This window comes from Gadus morhua, chromosome 21 (genome assembly GCF_902167405.1).
Source record: "Gadus morhua chromosome 21, gadMor3.0, whole genome shotgun sequence".
Lineage (NCBI taxonomy): Eukaryota > Metazoa > Chordata > Actinopteri > Gadiformes > Gadidae > Gadus > Gadus morhua.
The window spans coordinates 18,498,081-18,517,992 of NC_044068.1; the positions used below are offsets into that span (position 1 = coordinate 18,498,081).

The 19,912-nt window shown below is 45.9% G+C and overlaps 1 protein-coding gene across 2 annotated transcripts in view; it reads left to right on the top strand.

Annotated features, from left to right (window-relative positions):
* The window catches only part of LOC115534059 (beta/gamma crystallin domain-containing protein 1), a 35,919-nt gene that overhangs the window by 14,244 nt on the left and 1,763 nt on the right, over positions 1 to 19,912 (top strand). For both annotated transcript variants that reach the window (XM_030344657.1, XM_030344656.1), the window contains 13 exons: positions 724 to 850; positions 1,308 to 1,343; positions 3,498 to 3,658; positions 5,310 to 5,436; positions 6,186 to 6,331; positions 7,718 to 7,844; positions 8,807 to 8,836; positions 9,045 to 9,157; positions 9,753 to 9,885; positions 14,003 to 14,142; positions 15,518 to 15,641; positions 18,138 to 18,296; positions 19,234 to 19,396. In XM_030344657.1, the coding sequence (XP_030200517.1) occupies positions 724 to 850; positions 1,308 to 1,343; positions 3,498 to 3,658; positions 5,310 to 5,436; positions 6,186 to 6,331; positions 7,718 to 7,844; positions 8,807 to 8,836; positions 9,045 to 9,157; positions 9,753 to 9,885; positions 14,003 to 14,142; positions 15,518 to 15,641; positions 18,138 to 18,296; positions 19,234 to 19,396 (1,586 nt within the window). The remainder of the gene's footprint in view (positions 1 to 723; positions 851 to 1,307; positions 1,344 to 3,497; positions 3,659 to 5,309; positions 5,437 to 6,185; positions 6,332 to 7,717; positions 7,845 to 8,806; positions 8,837 to 9,044; positions 9,158 to 9,752; positions 9,886 to 14,002; positions 14,143 to 15,517; positions 15,642 to 18,137; positions 18,297 to 19,233; positions 19,397 to 19,912) is intronic.

A 19,912-nucleotide genomic window follows, 5' to 3' on the forward strand; every position in this document is an offset into this window, starting at 1 on the left:
CTTGGTTTCAGGTTGTGCCTGAACTCCACCACGTTCCTACATGCAGTGTATTTCTCCAAAGACATCTGGGAATGTCTAATGAAAATATGTGGTCGAAAGGTTGAGGGATCTGCCCAATAAAAGCAAAGAAAATATTGAAATGTACGGAAAAGGAAAAACGGTTGGCACACATCCTCTTTGTTCCTGTAACCCAGTAGACCCGCCTGCTGTAGCTCAGGGCTGCCAACCATCACCATGTCTGTGAGGAAGGTTCTGTCTGGCCAACAGCCTGGCTGTAGCCACAGTCTGTCATTTTTAGCTAGTCGTCTCGTTTTGGTTGGACGGGGGTGCAGATATTTACCTTCAACTGTTTGAATTTGCAAAGAGCTTTATTGCGAGCTCCCAGTTTAATATCAACTGACCCTTTCGAAAGAGCTGTCATAGCATGGTAAACAAAGGTTTTGCCCCCAACATACACATCGGGGAAGTAGGCAGGTGTTTAATATATGTGTTAAAGCACCAGCGAGGTCTGTGATCACTGTGTGTTAGTCTACTATCCGTGCCCTGCTACATAAAAGAAGCAGACATTTCATTATACTTATGTCTCACACCTGTGTTTGTCCTACGGTCACGCCTCTGTGAAAGGGGTTTATTACATCATGTATAAAATAATATATAATATCATGTTTCTGTTGTTGTTGTTGTTGTTGTTGTATCATGTCATGTTGTTCCCCTCCCTCTCAGGTGGCTGGTGTTCAGCGATCCCGGGTACCAGGGCATGCTAGCCGTGCTGGAGACCGGAGAGTACCCCTTCCCCGAGTCCTGGGGCTTCCCCTCGCCCTTCATAGGCTCTCTCAGGCCCCTCAAGATGGTACGTAGCTGAAGCTAGCCAGCTAGCCCCTGCCAGCATTTGCCTACCTGGACAAGCGCTGCATTTTTTGTTTCTCTTGATGACATACCATCAATCCCTTTTTTTAATTTCAATTAGATAGCCCTGCTAGTTTTACTCTCAACGACCGCCTATCGATGATGACACACATAAACGGGTTAATTTGCATTTCTTAGCCTTTGGCAACAATGTTGTAAGAGAATTAACCCTTAGTCAAAAGACTAATCTATCCCATCAGAATGCCTGTGTGCATTGAGAGCATCTAAAACTGATAATGTATTCTGTCAAAATGATCTAGAGCCCTCCTTTTGTTTCCCAGTCTTCTTTGTATCAACTTTTTGCATATAGTAACGCCCATTGTTTGACTGTTGTTTATTTAATGGTTGATCAGTTTGATTTTACTAACGTCCATTCCTCATGTTATGTTCTTGTGTTGCAGGGAGCTTTTAAAGTGGAATATCCCAATGAGGTCAAGGTGAGTTGGGTTGGGTCTTTGTGTTATTTATTGTGTGACCATTTACAAAAAGAGGTCTCTAAATATAAATGTAGATTTATATTTTGAGATTTTTACAAATATCTGAAAAATGAAAGAAATAGCTCTGGATACGTCAGCTGTCATTAGGATCAGGCATTTATCCAGTTGGTTTTGGGTCCTGAGTATGTCAGTCAAGCGGAAGATCTACTGTAATGATAAAGACAAGAGCCTTGAATGGAAGTAAGGTGCCATTTAACCAGAGCCGGACAGTAACGGAGTACATTTACTTGAGTACAGTACTTAAGTACAATTTTGAGGGATCTGTACTTTACTCGAGTATCATTTTTTGGGAGTACTCATGACTTTACTCAAGTACATTTGAGAGGCAAATATTGTACTCTTTACTCCGTTACATTTCTATCCATAACCGTGAGTACCCGTTACTCCTTCTGAAAAATAAAAAATAAAAGGAGAAAAGAAAAATCACGGAAACCCTCAATTTGTTGTTGCCCTCTCAAACGTGATTCCCTCTCAAACTGATTAGGACAGCCTTCAGCCTATCAGCAATCACCTTTGCTTTCCGCCAAAGCCAACTCCATGGTCAGAATTAGATGAGAGACGATTGTTGATTTGATTGATAAAAAAACGGAGAAACTCACACACATAGAATTGTTAGCTGAATTTTATTTTCTGATATTGCATATTTATGTAAGCTGAGCAATTGTTTTTATGTTCTTGAGTATACTGTTATACTTTATACAACGGGGGACCTAAATCCAGTGATCTGATTGGTTCCCAACTGTTGTATAATGAGCATATACATAACTGCTAGGACGCCCGATCATTTTGTGAAAGTTTGCATATCACTCCGCGCCTGGAAGTAGAAACAGTTACAAAGTAAAACATGTGTTGGATGATGGAGAGGGTGTAAATGTTGTTACTCCGGAAGTGAGCAAGGCGATGGAGAGACTAACGAAAGCTTAAGCACACGGCGAGTGAACTGCTCCACAGGATAAATTGCCGGCGAACCGCTCTATCGGAGCCTTCTCTCGGAGGGACGCTAAAGTGTGTTGCATAGCGACCGTCGATGCAGAGCGGCAGCCAGGAGGGACTACTTTTTGGTAGTCTTTAACAAAACGGCTACTTTGACTTTCTTGGTTTCTTTTTAAATGTAGTGTGTCTATGACTTTCGTTTCGCCATAACAGTAACCGTTGTATAAAAGCAATAGATCACTTCAGTCAGTGGTATGTGCTCATTATACCACTGTGAAGGGGGTCGCCGGCCCTCCGCTGCGCGTCGGGGCGGTCAACGCCCCTTAACAGTGGTATAATGAGCACATACCACAGCCTGGCGTGATCTATTGCTTAAGTATACTATTGTGCTATTGCCATGGTAAAAAGATGAAAATTACTTGATTTTACTTTCAATTCCTTTTATATTCTCCAAGGTTTTAACATTTTTCATAACTCCATGTAGGACGTTTCTATACATAAATGTAAGCACTGTGGCAGAAGTAATGCAATATTTAGAAAACATACTCTTGTACTCTTGATACTCAAGTACTTTTAAAAACAAGTACTTCAGTACTTTTACTTAAGTAGACATCTGACTGTAGTAATTTTACTTGTACTTGAGTAAAATTTAGCAAGGGGTATCTGTACTTTTACTCAAGTAAGGAAGCTGTGTACTCTGTCCGCCTCTGCATTTAACCAATAAACCTAGACCCCCCTGTGTCCGGGATATGCGATGAGACAATAACATTGAAAGCTATTTTAGTTAACATCAAAAATAAAAGTTCTTTATGAACCAACCAAAGAGTTATGAAAGAAGAGAAGTTTTTGCAAATATTGCTGGCTTAGTCATCACTTACTTCCCTTTCCCTGGCAAAAACAGTCAGTTAAAATGGAATGTAAATCATCCCACAGGCTGTGGAGACTGCACCTTGTTGATGTATTGGCAATTTTTGGTAATTTGTGCATGTCAAATTCTGACACTTACTCCCTTGAAACTGAATCTATTTATTCAAAGTATTGCGTCAAACCAAATGCCATTCAAACGGTCAATGAAAGCATGAAAAACAGAACAATGTTGTAGGAACGATTTTATGATGAATCCTGCTCTCGCAATGATTTCCTCTTCCTCCCTGTGGTCAGGCGGTGCTGTATGAGAGCCCTGGCTTTGAGGGCCCCAGCGTGGAGATCGAGAGCGACTTGTTCTGCTTTGAGAGGGAGGAGGAGGAGGGGGGAGAGGAGGACAAGGCCCTGACCTCAACCAAACTCACGTCTGTGGGCTCCTTGAAGATAATCGGTGGACTGTAGGTTGATTTGAATCAGTATAACACGTTTTTTATTTATATAATATAAACATACATTTATAGTTATATGTATCTATATACTTTTCTAACTATTATGCACCATTGAGTTCCCATTACTGGATTGTGTTTGTGTTAATCATTGCGGTTGCGATTTGGACTGTCATAAGACTGCATATTACTAAGGGTAGTCTCGCTGAGTCACCATTTCCTAAATAATATAATGAATTGACCTTCAACAGCTTTTGGTTTATCATCATTTATCTAATCAGGCTTTTTCTTTTAATCTGGTGGACAATTCCCTACACACACTTCTTCCCATTCAGAAACTGCAATCAGGGGCGCTGGCCTTCCGCAGTCGGTTGTTTTTTTCATGACATAATTGAAATACCTTGTTCTAATAAGATAGGCCAGCATTATAACAGGCCATAATTAAAAACATGAATGAGCTGGCATTCCCGCTGAAAGGGATGAACTCTGAGGCGTCACACTGGCTCGCGGCCTTCAGTGTGTCATCTTAAAGGCATTTTTGTAAAGACACCTTGATCCACCTGATTATGTCGGCTAGCGGTGGATTGTGGAGGATGGCTGGTTTAAGAAACCTCACATGGCCAGAACCAGGCTGAGGAGACTCAGGCTGGGTGAGGCTGCATACCTGGGCTGCATTTGGTATTCAAGCCACACAGGATGAACCAGCCATCACCACACTCCACTCCACTACACCCATGTCTTAACGTTCTGTACTGAGTTTGAGTGAATGGCGGTTGATTAATTAGAGTTAAACTTCCAAGCTGGACAACTCGTAACTGTTTTGTCTCCAAACAACAATTCAACTGGTACATTTTAACTACAGGAGCCCCAACTGCTATTATGTAAGTTAGAAAATATTTTTTTGCCTAATTTAAAGTAGGATTTGTTGTAAGAATATGATCTCAAGCTTTTTAATTGGTTATTATATAGTTTCCGGACTGTGTATGGCATCCTAGATTGTAATGGGCTCAAATATTATTGATTTCAAGGCGTTTTCTTATAATTCAATACTAGTCCACTAGTTGCTCACAAAACATCTGGTTAACCGTCAGGGAGATTAATGGTAAGGAACACCTTTGTTTAGAACAGTGAACCTGCTGCCAAACAATGAATTGATGGTTTATGTTATGTATTGCGCAGCTCAAATGATGAAAATCAGCAGTATGTTATCACATTCATTCACCAGGTTGGATCATATGCATTCATGCATTTTTATGCACCAAGAAAGGCAACCAGGAAGTCAGACATGACACATGCACTAACACAGACACAGACACAGACACATACACACACACACACACACACACACACACACACACACACACACACACACACACACACACACACACACACACACACACACACACACACACACACACACACACACACCAAGCTTGACATAGCACATGTGTAACAGACAGAGATGACAATAATACTTACTAGATAAAATACAAATCAAATACACAAGATTCTAAGAAGGCAAAGAACATTAACAATGGAAAAGGTCAATTGTAAATGCAGGACATCTAAATGCCTAACCGGTGACTCAGTGAGTGACACACCTCATTAAAATGCATTGTTCTCCACTGTCTCCAACTCTTGTTTCTTTGGTTGCTCCCCCCAGCTGGGTGGGCTACAGCCAGCCAGGGTTCGAGGGCCGGCAGCACGTCCTGGAAGAGGGGGAGTACCTGGACTGGGGCGACTGGGGAGGGGGGTCCGAACACTTCCTGTCCCTGAGGCCCGTCCAGGCGGTGAGTCCCACTCTGGAGCCCCAGGTCCAACTGTCTGGCTGAGGATTACTAGGTTGAAACTATTGTGTTAGATATATACTATAAGGATAACTTGTTAGTAACACTAGCACTAGTATCACTAGCACCAGAACAATGTAACAAGTTACATTTAACAGGTGCCGTAGAGTGCCCCCCTAAGGCATGGGAATACCGATGCATACTGCTGACTATCCATCGCATACATAACAGAAACCTTCATAGTAGTTTGTAGAGAAATAGGTTTCTAGTCTGAGTGAGCCTCCTTTGATCGGCTATTAGAAGGTTCGTATTTGGCTAATGAAGAGAAGGCAGTGAACAGGGTCTGCTTATTGCTTTTCTCTGTTTCTGATAACATAAAGGAATATCTTAGTTTCCCCAGCAGCTCGTGAGACAGCTTTGGGACTCATTAGTTTGGCCTCTGGTAGCGTGTGATGAGCATTTTCTATTATTCATGACATTTTACCGACTCTGTGGTTAATTCATGTAACGATACAGTAAGAAGATAGTTGCACAGTTCATTCCCTCCATGGAAGGAAGAGCAGATTGTTTTCTAGAGGAATGACTCAGCAACTGGAAACACATGAATGGACTTATTGACTTTATTCGCTGCTGTTCTTCTATTTCAGCTGGACATGTTACTTTAATGTTTCTTTGATATAATAATAATGCAAGGCATGAAAAAACAAATGCATTGGCACTCATGGCCCTTGTTTTGACTTTGCGTCTTGTAGGACTTCATCTCTCCGCACCTCAAAATGTTCACAGACGAGGACTTCGGGGCGCACGGGGCGCACATCGACCTCACCGTCCCCGTGCCCAGCATGGAGCTGACAGGCTACGGCCTGCGGACCAAGAGCGTCCACGTGGTGGACGGCGTGTGAGTGTTTCCTCCTCCTGAACGCTTACCCACTAAGCATCTCCCTAATGGCCCTGGGTGTTATATGCCCCCCCCCCCCCCCCCCCCCCCCCCCCCCCCCCGCCCCTAGAGCTCAGGTGTGTTGTAACTGCCGCACCCCAAGGGCGGCCTGTTCAGACCCACAGTGTCTGCTGACAGTATGTGCACTGGCACTCCCTCCTGTCTTGTGTTTGAGCTATTTCAGCTATTTGTCGGTCATGTGACCTTTTCCCGCCGCTATCTGTGGGCTGAGAAGCAGAGGGACTGGAGCACAGAGGCTCTGCCCAGGCTGAGGTCAAAGGGAACAGGGTCTGAGCTGGGAGAGAGCCCTGCGGCTGAGAGAAGGGAGTTTTAGTGGCGAATAATAGTGGCGATGCCTCACAAATCACTAAGGTGCTGAAGCTCAGAATGCGCTTCTGGTCTGGTCTTGTCTGGTCCAAAGAGGCTCTCTTTGGTCCGGTTAGGACAAGATGTCTCAGGTTGTTTGCGTCCATATGATTTAAAGGTGGGAGGGAAAAGCAGATGGAAGGAGAGCGGAATGTAAAACATGTGCTGAACGGCTGAAGGTTTACCTGAGTTGAGAAACAAACTGTGTGGAGAACAATGCAAGACATCGCCCCGATCACCCTGCTGGCACAGTTACACAGTCACTCCACCCCGCTGCATCTCCAGTCAACCTTGACATCCTCAAAAGGCCACTAGACCTACACGTGCGCAGTCCAGCACGTGTAGCCGGGCCTAGAACACTCACTGACACGCAAACACCCACCCTTAAGTACACCTACAAACGCAAACAGACTCGCTCTGTGTCAATCTTTCACCACTCTGATGGCCCGAACACACGCACATCCAGGCACCCAGACACACACACACACTGAACAAATACGGTTCTGCCTGGTGCGCAACACACACACACACACACACACACACACACACACACACACACACACACGCGCGCGCGCGCGCGCACACACACACACACACACACACACACACACAGACGTTCAAAGCAGTGATTACAGTGCTGCTGCTACAGCGCAGCGCTGATAGAAGTCATTGGTCGTTCCATTTTGTGAGTCTATGTAGGTGGGTAGCAGCCATCAAAAGGCTTCGCATTAGTGGCTACATCAGATGGGCTACCATCTGAAAGCAAACTACCTAAAGAGGCTTTTTGTAAATTTGTGTTATGTCAAAAGTATTATAAATAACCCTGTTGCATTTAATCACGCGCCCAGCGCCCACTTAGCCTTGACTGTGTATATATAGCGAGACCGTTTTAATATTTAATTTCAGCATTCCATCCCTAATTGTGTGCAGCCTTTGACTCTGCGGTGTGCGTCTCGCTGTGTGTGCACTTTTATTTTGAAGGTGGGTGGTGTTTGAGGAGCCAGACTTCTGCGGGGAGGCGTACGTGCTGGAGAAGGGTCTGTACGGGAGCCCGGAGGACTGGGGCGCCATGCAGCCGCTGGTCGCCTCGGTGATGCCCATCGTGCTGGTAAACCAAACGTCTCACAAATCTCACTTTAGATTAATAATCATATGTCTGGTTGCAGATAAGCTCAAATTTAGGTGAAGGGGGTGTATCACGTTCTCACTTGAGATAGGGATCTTTCAGCTCATACTTTGCTAACGGCAAACACTAAGCTAAGACTTCCTGTCCTGACAATAATCTAAAAAGTGTCTGTAAAGGTTTCTAATGAAGCTCTAATTGAAATCCCCTCCTAAAAGTATCTCTCTGCAGGAGAATATCCCTGCAACACAACAAGAAACAAGGCATAACTTGTCCCTTTCAGTTTCTTCCCCCCCGTTCTCTGTGCTGTCTTCCCCAGATGTTCTTATATAACAGGAATGCCGAACTACTAGTATGCAGTACGAAACACAAAACAGTTTGATTTCTAATTTTAAACCTTAATCGAGGGAAGAGGCCTAAACCATCGATGTAGTCTAAATTATCAAAAAAGATAAATACCTTTTATATAAGTAAATCTACCCAGGACTCATTCAGCCCATGGATGGATTTTAGTAATCTCGGTATCGAGTGAGTCGAGAGCCGTGGTGGGAATGTCAATGCGAGCTCCTTCCCCGACAGACTACAGCACTACGCTTGAAGGCTCTGCCAATTCAATCACTAGAAGGTTCAAGTAGTGGATGGGATCTATTAGAATTGCTATTATGACTATAACTATCATTATTATGGACACTCATCATGAACATGTTAGTAAGGGATCATGACAACATACTTCATAGTGCAGGGGATCAATGATGCAGGTATCGACCGGCTTCCTGTCCTCTTAACAATGCGGCTGTGGTCGATGTCTGATAGACATCTTCAACAGACTAGGTCATTATTTCAGTGTCATGTATATCAGACTGAACCATCGCCAATGGCATCATCCTAACTGTTGTTCCGTGTTCCTTTCTTCTTCTGTGTTTTGTGACCGTCTCTCATCCCTTCAGGACAACTTGGGAAACTCTGCCAAATTCAAGGTAGGTGACTTAAACAGTGAATCCCAAATCCAATCAACCTCCTTATCTCTACTGGCTTAGGGGGGAAGGGTATACAGGTGACTCAGAGAGAGAGACAAAATCAATGACACGCTCAACGGGTTTGTGTGTATCTTTGTGTGTTTGTGTGTGTGTGTGTGTGTGTGTGTGTGTGCCTGTTCGTGTGTGTTCGTGCGTGTGTGTCTCCCAGGTGCATTTGTTCTCCAAGGAGGACTTCCAGGGCTCGGAGGCGGTTCTGGAGGACAGCGCCGAGGCGCTGCAGCCGGGGTTCTCTGTGGCATCCTGCAGGGTGCTGGCGGGCAGGTGAGGCCTTCGCTCTGTGATCCCTACTTGGGGTAGGAATGACAGGACAAAGAACCATAGCCTCTCCACACCATAGAAACAATCAGACCAAGGCAGGAACCATAGCCTCTCTACACCAGAGAAACAATAAGACCAAGGCAGGAACCATAGCCTCTCCACACCAGAGAAACAATAAGACCAAGGCAGGAACCATAGCCTCTCCACACCAGAGAAACAATAAGACCAAAGCAGGAACCATAGCCTCTCCACACCAGAGAAACAATAAGACCAAGTCAGGAACCATAGCCTCTCCACACCAGAGAAACAATAAGACCAGGGCAGGAACCATAGCCTCTCTACACCAGAGAAACAATAAGACCAAGGCAGGAACCATAGCCTCTCCACACCAGAGAAACAATAAGACCAGGGCAGCCAGGAACGATAGCCTCTCCACACCAGAGAAACATTAGACCAAATCAAAGACATTCCCAGACGTCTGGTTCTCAGGGTCCCCTTGAAGAGATAAGAACCGGCGTGAGAGTTTGTGGAATGGTTTGTTCCTCTTTTGCTCCCAGGTGTGCTGTACTTTTGTGTTTACCCGCCTTGTGTCTTTCAGCTGGCTGGCCTTCGAGGGGGCTGGCTTCAGCAGCAGGATGTACGTGCTGGAGGTGGGCAGCTATGCGGACCGGAGGGCGATGGGCTGTGTGGACACCCACGCCAACATCCTGTCACTGCAGACCGCCGGCTTTGTGAGTGATCTGGTCCTCTCTTAGTGAACAGAGAGCTGGCTACTGGGTCCCTGATTGGACGTGTGATGTTTAGATTAAACATATGTACACATTCAATTCAATTCAATTTTATTTGTATAGCCCTTAATCATCATTACAGTCTGAAAGGGCTTAACGGGCCTACTATTTATGACACCCCCCTTTACCCAAGCCCCAACAAGTGCAAGAAAAAACTCCCTTACACACACACACACACACACACACACACACACATACAAGTCTGGACATTAGGCCGGCGTGCCTGAGGGCAGTCTGATTACATAGGGTGACCAGACGTCCTCTTTTTCCCGGACATGTCCTCTTTTCGAGACCTAAAAAATGCGTCCGGCAGGGATTCCAAAAACGTCCGGTATTTTGCCTAGTCGCAAAAAAAAAAATATATATTATTGTTATTATTATTATTTTTATTTTTTTTTGCCTCGTCGCATATTTGTGTTTCTGGGTCTTTCACATAACAGGGTATCTGCAGGTTTCAGCAAGTCAAATTTAAGACTTTTTAAGACCTTTTTAATACCACCTTGAATGAAATTTAAGACCTTAAACCCGCGATGGTGGGGGGGATCCCGCTGTATTACAACCCAAGCATAGCATGTGCGTCACTCAATGAGACTCATTCAAGTTTACTTTCTGTCTGTTTATTGAACATAAAGTGATACTCCAGGGCTCCAGACTAACTTTTTCCTTGGGTGCACTGGTGCGCCTACATTTTTAATTTGGGTGCACCAGCACGTATTCATGGTGCACCCAAGTTGTAAGTTGTTGAGAGGGGGGTGACAGCGTCTGGGCCCCCGGGCAGCTGCACCGGTTGCACCGTCGATATTTACGCCACTGATTAATAATATTTTCACCATTAAATAAATGCCTTCAGTAAGACCTGGGGGGTATACCATGAACCTCGTTGAACATACCCAGGCTTTCTTGGGAAAACCTGGCTCGACAGAGCCGCAACTCGCAATCACAGTTAAATGGTACCACGACGCTCACTTTAGATTCAATTAGTTGAATCAGGTTTTCCGCTTTAGGTTCAATGCGCGTTCACATAAAAAGGGGCGTTTCTCTCGTCATTTGACTCACCCTTATGCAAAATAAATCGCGCAAGAGCGGTGTATTTCATCCAAGGCGAGCAATGTATTATTATGAACTCCTACGAGGAATTCAAAGTTCAAATCACAGCCAAGGGAAACACGGTTCCCCATAATATGGCTAGGGTAGCGTGCTGGCAAAAATAGCCGACCGTGTTCATTCGTAAGTGAAAAGATTCTGCATATTGTCTAAAAAATATTATGTATCATCATCCCTTTTACCCCCATATATGTGGGGCCCCATGAATTACGAGCCCAAGTACCGGGAATGCACTCGATCTCTGACCCAATATCGGACGTGCACGTCAAGTTGCTTGCTTTTAGTGGCGTTGTTCAACGTCTCAAATATCAAAACAAAAGCCTTGTAGACGCTGCAGATTCGCTCGTTTCGGATGAAAGGCGCTGGTCCGAAGTGAGTTATATACGCCGTTTTGTCCCTTCCAGCAGTAAAGGTGCTCGCGATTTAAGAGTCAGGGAACATCAAACCGAAGAGATCTCCTATCCCCTCATTCGAGTTGTAGGACTGGTGCTTGACCACTGTGTTTAGAATCCACAACACCTCCGCTTTCAGTGTTGGTGTCGCACCAAATGCTACCCACAGGTCAGTGCTAGCAGCGCGGACCGTCTGCGGCGGTGGCGCCGGGGCAGAGATGCAAAACGTAGAAATGGCTGGGGTCTGTGTGTGGCTCCTGGCAGAGGTTTTATGTTTTTGGCTCTGCATATGGCTGACGACAGCCTTAATCCCCATGGTGCCGAGCTTGAATGTAGGCTACTTTTGCACGGAATGCATCTGGCCTGTTCTGGGTTGGCAACGGACGCTAGCCAACATCGGAAACGGACGTCTTCCAGCCAACTGACGTTGAACTTGCATTTACCCATTGTTGCAGACTAGCTAGCAAGCGCGCAGACATCCGTTTATATATGCAGCTAGCAAGAAAGTAGCCCCTCGTACATCTCCTTCCCGAAAAGTCCCGCGAGAAAAAAAAAAAATTAAATAACCCTGCCCCGACAAATTTAAGACCTCCGAGTTATAAATTTAAGACCAGCATATGACATTTTTGACGAATTTAAGACCTTTTAAGGCCTTAAATTTAGAAAAATGAATTTAAGACTTTTTAAGACTTTTAAGACCTCCGCGGACACCCTGCATAACCTACTAGTTATTACCATTGTATATGTCTATGGTTATTACGGCCTTCCAAGTTCTGGAAATGGTATCTCCCTTACGTTCCACCTTCTTGCGCGAGCTGACTGTAGAGAGAGTCTGTCATTGGGCGACCGATCTCAGGGTTGCCAGAGCCACGATAATTATCCTCCAAATCCGACCATTTTGGGCCTTTGGTACGTTACTTTGCCATTTCCAATCTGGCAACATTGAGCACCTTGCCGCTTCCACTCTGTTTACAACAGCACATTACATCTGCAGCCATGCCTAAACGTAAATGTAAGTTCACAGAATTTATTATTTAGAATGTTTTATTTGTTATCATTATTGACACATTTAAATGCCACAAAAAACATTTGTTTTACATTTGCACTTTGCAATTTTGTTAAAGTTCAATAAATAGATGTTCATATTGTCATTTCATTTGTGACATTTGTATGCATTCACATGGTCATGGTGCGCCCCCCCCCCCCCCCCCCCCCCCCCCCCCCCCCCCCCGCGACGAAGTGTCCTCTTTTTTACAAACTCAAATCTGGTCACCCTAGATTACAGGACAACTCGTCTGTCAGGCCAGAGCCATAGAAGCGAGTGCAATTCTGTTTCCACTGCAACTGAGGGCCGTCTGTTATGTACAAAAAGAACGAGACTGAGGATAATCTGGGCCGATAATGAGTCAATGAATCAGACTCGAATTATCACGCATCTTACAGACCGGCTCTCTGCCTAGCAGGGTTCCAGGGTTTCTACACGTGTGACACCAATTCTTTGATGCATTTTTGCTAGGCTAACATGCTAAGAATAGGCTGATGAATGAAAGATTATCTGTAATCGGTGGTTCATTTATGGATTGAAAGCCTTGGTAACCTTGTGGATTGGACACCCCAGGATAAAATTATCTCAGCACTTTGTTTTGAGATATGTCCAATGGGTTTTCTAATACAGACTATGTGTCATTATAGTAGGCTCAGCAATAGTATAATATTAGAGTAGGCTTAAGAAGTAATGGTAATTTATCCTGAAATACAATGACTTGATTGAAATACTCTCACTCACTCACTCACTTAGTCACACAGTTTTTAAAAACTACTAGCCCTGTTTCTTCCTCTACCTTTCTAAATAGAGTATGAAATGTAGAAGTGCACATAGTTTTGTGATAGGGCCTGGATTGCACTCCTAGTAAGTGAAAACGTTTTAGTTCGCTAGCCCAGTTGGCTAGATCCAACCTCTATATATATATACCATATATATGTATGCATATGTATATATATATACAGTGTATAGGTATATATATATATATATATATATATATATATATATATATATATATATATATATATATATATATATATATATATACTGTATATATATGTATATGTATATATTTAATAACAATAGTAATACATTTAATAAAGAGGATAAAAACACTTGACAATGGTCTAACTAAGGTGTAATGTACCACAGGGTTTGAAAATCCGCCCAGATAAAAACAGCGGTTTCCCTCGACAAGTATAAAACATCTTACAATATCTGGCCTGCAAAAACACAGAGGAGCTCGCTTATTCTCCCTGGCCTTTCAAAGACGAGAACATCGCTTTCCCCTCTCAAAAGGTTTTTGTCAGACATTCAGACCGAGCTGGTTTCCAGCCATTCGTTCACCACACAGTGCAAACAGTAAAGGGGAAAATGTTTTGAAGATAATAAATAGAACCGCAGGAGTTTTGCACGTTTCCGTGGTAACGAGGCATACACACACACACACACATACACATTAGTGCTATGTGGCACGTGCAGTGTAGCTGAAGTCTCTCCCTCTCTCTCCTGTTTAACGCAGGAGTTCTCCCTGCCGTCGGTCACGCTGTTCGAGCGTGCGGGCCTGCGGGGGAAGCGAGCCATGCTGACGGCCGGCTCTGTCAACCTCCAGCTGGCCGGAGCCTTCAGCCGCGTGCAGTCGGTCCTGGTGGAGGGGGGCATGTGAGTCTGAGACACACCTACAGGGATTACTGTTCTAACGATGTGTGTGTGTGTGTGTGTGTGTGTGTGTGTGTGTGCGTGCGTGCGTGCGTGCGTGCGTGCGTGCGTGCGTGCGTGCGTGCGTGCGTGCGTGCGTGCGTGCGTGCGTGCGTGCGTGCGTGCGTGCGTGCGTGCGGTGTGTGGGTGTGTGAACCAAACGAGTCAATGCACTGTGCTGCCAAAAGTTTCCCTTCTTGCACAGAGGTGTGTAAAGCCCCCCCCAGCACACTACACCGCACCCTGACCCGTCAGCCGCCAGCTCCCCTCCGGGCCGTTGCTCCAGATTACATTTGTCAATATGGTATCAGTCGGAGAGGGGACGCAACCTTCTCCCAAAGTCAGGTCAGAGTGTTGAAGGCTGAGGGCACTCACTTCCTGAGTTGCTCATGCCTTTTGGCAATTGAACGCAAAAAGGAAGCCCTGTGGTACAGTTCTGCTTTGACAACTCTAGCCCCTGGACTACAAGACTAGGAGACCCTGGGTTTGATCCAGAGAACCTCAAATCATCCTTCAGGGGGGCTGGGAGGGAACAAACAAACTGAACCCAGCTCATCAAAGGCATCATTTGACCTTCCAGGGGATGTTAGTCATTTGTAGGCAACCAAAAAAGAAGCAACAAAATCTGCTTCCTAATCCAACGCCCCTGTTACCATCCTATCAAAAACAACAGCAAACCAAGACTGCCTGCCTGTTTGTTTCCAGACAGATAGATAGATACTTTATTCATCCCCTCTGGGATATTCAGGTATCAAGTAGCTCACAAAGTCAGTCAACAAACAATTGCCCAACAACATAATGGACAAACCGTAAAAGTCAATCAAATAAGTCAATAAAATGTGAGCAATATTGCACACACCAGGTCAATACATAGTGGAGGTGAGGTTTTTGTTTTATTTGTGGAGCGCTTGTGACAGCTCGTCAGCTGCAGTGTTCAGAGGGGCTGCCTGGACAGATGGGAGCGGCGGGCGGTCCGGTGGAAACATGCTGGTGGTGTGTGAGATGTAGAGCGGGGGCGCCACATACTCCTACGTCTCCCTGGGGAAACGTCCGTCTGCGGGACGACGGGACGATCCGTTAGGAGCCAAACACAGAATTTTCATGCGGCAGATTATAAAACGCTGAAAAGCTGTCTGTTCCATGTCTGGAGCGTGACTGTTTTTGTGTTAGAAAAGTATACACAACCGCACACAGCTGCTGATACACAAACAAGAAAAAAATCAATGTTGTACAAGGGGAGATTTGCAGAAGTAGTTTATTTTTCAGACTTTTTGAATGTCTGAAAACCCTCCCGGGGTGTGCTGTTATGTGCCCTTATGCTTTCATTGTGGTTCCCCAGGTGGGTGCTGTACAAGGAAATCAGCTACAGAGGAGACCAGATTCTGCTCAGGCCAGGGGAGGTCCCCGATTGGCGCGGCTACAGCAGCTGGCACAATATCGGGTCCCTTCGGCCGCTAGTCCAGGTAAGCTTCATCCTCTCTCTCTCTCTCTCTCTCTCTCTCTCTCTCTCTCTCTCTCTCTCTCTCTCTCTCTCTCTCTCCCTCTCTCTCTCTCTCTCTCTCTCTCTCTCTCTCTCTCTCTCTCTCTCTCTCTCTCTCTCTCTCTCTCTCTCTCTCCGTCTCTAAGCCCTCTCATTCTCTCTCTCTCTCTCTCTCTCTCTCTCTCTCTCTCTCTCTCTCTCTCTCTCTCTCTCTCTCTCTCTCTCTCTCTCTCTTTCTCTCATTCTCTCTCTCTCTCTCTCTCTCTCTCTCTCTCCGTCTCTAAGGGTGGCTTTACACGACAACGCTCCCGGGTGAAACCGACAAAATATTTTATCAGATGTGCCTTTCGTTTAGACGGCGACAGCGTTTTTGGGGCTTAAAAACGCAAAAAAATGAACCCACCCTCCAGAGTGGAACTCTTAAAAACGCTCCACCGTCACGTTCCCGTCTAAAGGGTTGAAAACACATAAGTGTGCTCTGAGCTGCGCACGCTGGCTATCCTTGCCTACGCGTTGACGTCATACCCATGTGCAGTACAGCCAAACACCAACAAACATCAGAATCAACATTATTTTAATGGCCACACATACAGGAAATTAACATGTCGGATTATATCCATCAGTCAGAGATTCTATCTGCTTTTATAACTATCCAGGAGTCATTCTCATGGGGATATGCCGTCCCTCCAGGTATAGGATACTGACGCAGAAATTCGGTCCATATATCCACATATTTTGTCTGACAGGACTCCCAGTCCACTCCCTCTTGTGCCTTTGTGGCTTTGTAATCAACTGTTGTAGCAATAGCTCAACCTCCTCGTCTGTCCAGACAAAGTTTCTGTTCCCTTCTTTGCCATGTTTTGGTTTTCCGAAGAGAAGTAGAAGGACGTTTCAACGCATGCGCGCGCTCTTGGTGTTGTTGTATGGCAGTGCTTCACAGTACCACCTAGCCACCTGGCATGCATACTACATCAAATTTCACACATTTTTGCGTCCCCGTGTGCATGCAGATTTCCACCCAAAGTCGCTCGTCTAAACGCGAAATAAAAAGTGGGAACGCAACGCCACTTTTGCGGTTTGTGTTCAGATCGTTGTCGTGTAAAGCTAGCCTAAGCCCTCTCATTCTCTCTCTCTCTCTCTCTCTCTCTCTCTCTCTCTCTCTCTCTTACACCCTCTCTCTCTCTCTCTTTCTCTCATTCTCTCTCTCTCTCTCTCTCTCTCTCTCTCTCTCTCTCTCTCTCACATTCTCTCTCTCTCTCTCTCTCTCTCTCTCTCTCTCTCTCTCTCTCTCTCTCTCTCTCTCTCTCTCTCTCTCTAAACCCCCGGTGCCTTGTTTGCATCCCTTCCTCTGAGCTGTTGAACAGATACTGAGGACAGGGTTAGGAAAGGAAGGTTTCAATCTCAAGTTCTGTCCTTCTTGAATTAAGTCGTGGGCTTTGAGGTTCATTCAGCCGTAGTGGTTGAAAGGGTGAAGGTAGAGGCGTCCATGCAGCAGGACCCTTTGCCATCGGAGTCGCTGGAATTCTTTGAGCAAAAAGTAAATAAATGTTGAATGTTTTTTATTGACCAGCAAAACTGCCGTCGGAGTTGCATTTGAAGCACGCTACAGAAATAGCATTCCCTTCTAGAGTACCGAACACTACCATTAAAGAAGAGTTGTTTGTGTGATTCAGTGTTGCGTGAGATTGACCCTCCTTCTGCCAGGGGCTGCTGATGTAAACAAATGTCTTCCCTGCCACATCTGAGATGACAATGAACGATTAACTTATTCATGAGGCAAACCTGCTTCACTGCTCTAATAGATGTCACATTTAAATGATTTACCTCAAATAGGTCACCTTCAGTGAATACCATACACCACACTATTTTAATATCCAGCACCTTTCAGCAATAGCTATCACATTTAATTTTTTAATGTATTAGATTATCGCTATGTTTTTTATTGAAAGTGTGTGATGGCTTACTTATCTTCACTAGTTGAGACTGCTACCCGAGCCCTGGTAAAAGGAACAGGCCCAGTAGTGATTTGAGTGACTTTGTGGGTCCGACGTCACCTCCGTGAAATGGGTGCATTAGGATTAGCTCCATTGTTTCATTACAAAAGGGATTCTGGAATTTGTATTGTGAATCAACCCAACAAATGTACACAAATGCAGCTCTAGCATTTGAAATTGCAATGATGTTACATACATTATGTGAGTCTTCAGTTACATGTATTGCAAAGCAATTGGAGTTACATGTAAGCACTAATTCATCAGTGCCTTGTCTCTGTGCGTGTGTGTGTCTTTGCGTGTGTGCCTGGATGTGTGTGTCTTTCTGCGTGTGCGTGTGTGTGTGTGTCTCTGCGTGTATGCCTGTATATGTGTGTGTGTGTGTGTGTGTGTGTGTGTGTGTGTGTGTCTCGCCATGTGTGCCTGTATGTGTCTGTTTGTGTGTGCGCCTGTGTGTGTGTGTGTGCCGGTGTGTGTGGACTGAGCAGAAGCAGGTGTACATCCGTCTGAGGAACCGCGGCTCGGGGCTGCTGATGGGGGTGACCGGGGAGCTGGAGGACCTGAAGCTGATGAGGGTCCAGGAGACGGAGGAGACGGGCGGGGTGGAGCAGGTCTGGGTCTACCAGGACGGACACCTCCGCTGCAAGGTACGGACTCCCCATATCGCTTTGTCCGAATCCTCCCGAAAACACTATTATTATTATTATTATGTGTTTGTTCTCGTCGTCCGGGGGCCGGTTGTCTTGGGAACACAGCTCACAGGAAGTGAGAGAATGGATATAGCGTTGCGTTACCGTGATAACTACGAATAGCTACGAGTCATGAGCCTCTTTAAGCCCAACCTTACAGGCACTCCGGTTGAGAAGCACATCACCGCCTGAGGGCCAAGTGACTCAGAGACACGCCCCTTCCCCTGCCGTGGACAGATACATGATGGAGTGCATTCCTCTCCCTTCTGCTGCGGTTTGTGTCAAGTAATCCGATTGGCCGAGCAGTAAACCGGCATTCCACATGCCTTTTTTACATTCATTACATTAGGCCGCACCCCTTTCCTGAATTGCTCATGGGTTCCGGTGCATTTGGGGTCTGAAACGCTGTGCTGCCCCCTTGTGTCCACGGAAACAGGACGTGAAATTATACATGCAGCTCGCGAAGACCTGAGTGGTGGCTCCTTTGAGGTAGCATCACAACCCCCCCCCCCCCCCCACAACATATTCCATCACACAGGACGCTTCAATAGGTCTGCGTTGTCATAGAAAACAGAGGAAAGGAAGATATATCCACCACACCTCTAGCCATCCCCTTTGTAGTTTTTTTTGGATACGGGGGAATCAATCTCACCGTATTCCTCTCTCCCCTCCCCCTCTACATGTCTCGCTTGCTCTCTCCCACTCTCTTCTCTCTCTAACCTTCAAACGCACTATAACGCACATCTTTCCCTGTCCTCTGTCTTTAATGTCCTCCTCTCACTCTCCGCCTTGCTCTCCCTCCCCCTCCCCCCGCTCCTCCTACCCCCCCCCCCTTCTGTGTGTGTGTGTGTGTGTGTGTGTGTGTGTGTGTGTGTGTGTGTGTGTGCATGAGCAGCTCCTGGAGGAGTGCTGTCTGAGTCCGAGCGGCACCATGACGATGGCGGGGAGCCGCCTGGGCCTGTCCCCGGAGCCCGAGGGCCTGCAGCACCTCTGGAGCATCAGCCCCGACGGCAAGATCCACCACGTGGGGCCCGCGGGCCTGCTGCTGGACGTCAAAGGTGAGGCCCGCACGCCGCCAGGGGCCTGTGGCCACACGCTGTGAACGTGTTTTAGTCCGGTGTTCTTCACACATGAAGCTACGTGAACCGCAGTACACACGAGCCGCACTATTCGGAAAGTAGTATCTAAATCTAATCTTTGTTCTGAATGAAGATCAATTCCACGTTTGTAAGGAACATTCTCAACCCGTTTTCACTATTGTAACCTGATAAGGAATTATTTGCCACTCGATATGTCACTAGAGCGTTTCAACCCGTCTTCTGACTTGTGTGTCTACAGCACACACGAGCTGTACTGAGGACCACCTTTACTAGTAGACGTTACACAGCGGTCGCACTAATCACAATGAGCTGGGCTTGGGGGGGTCGAGGGGTCTGGGATCTAAGCCCCGATGTAACACACCTTGGTGAAGATAACACACGTTTGCCCATCGCTGGTGATTTGAGACACGCAAATAACCTAAAATGATAAAGTGAACCACGGGGGCCCTGGTAAATGAAAGGAGCACACAATGT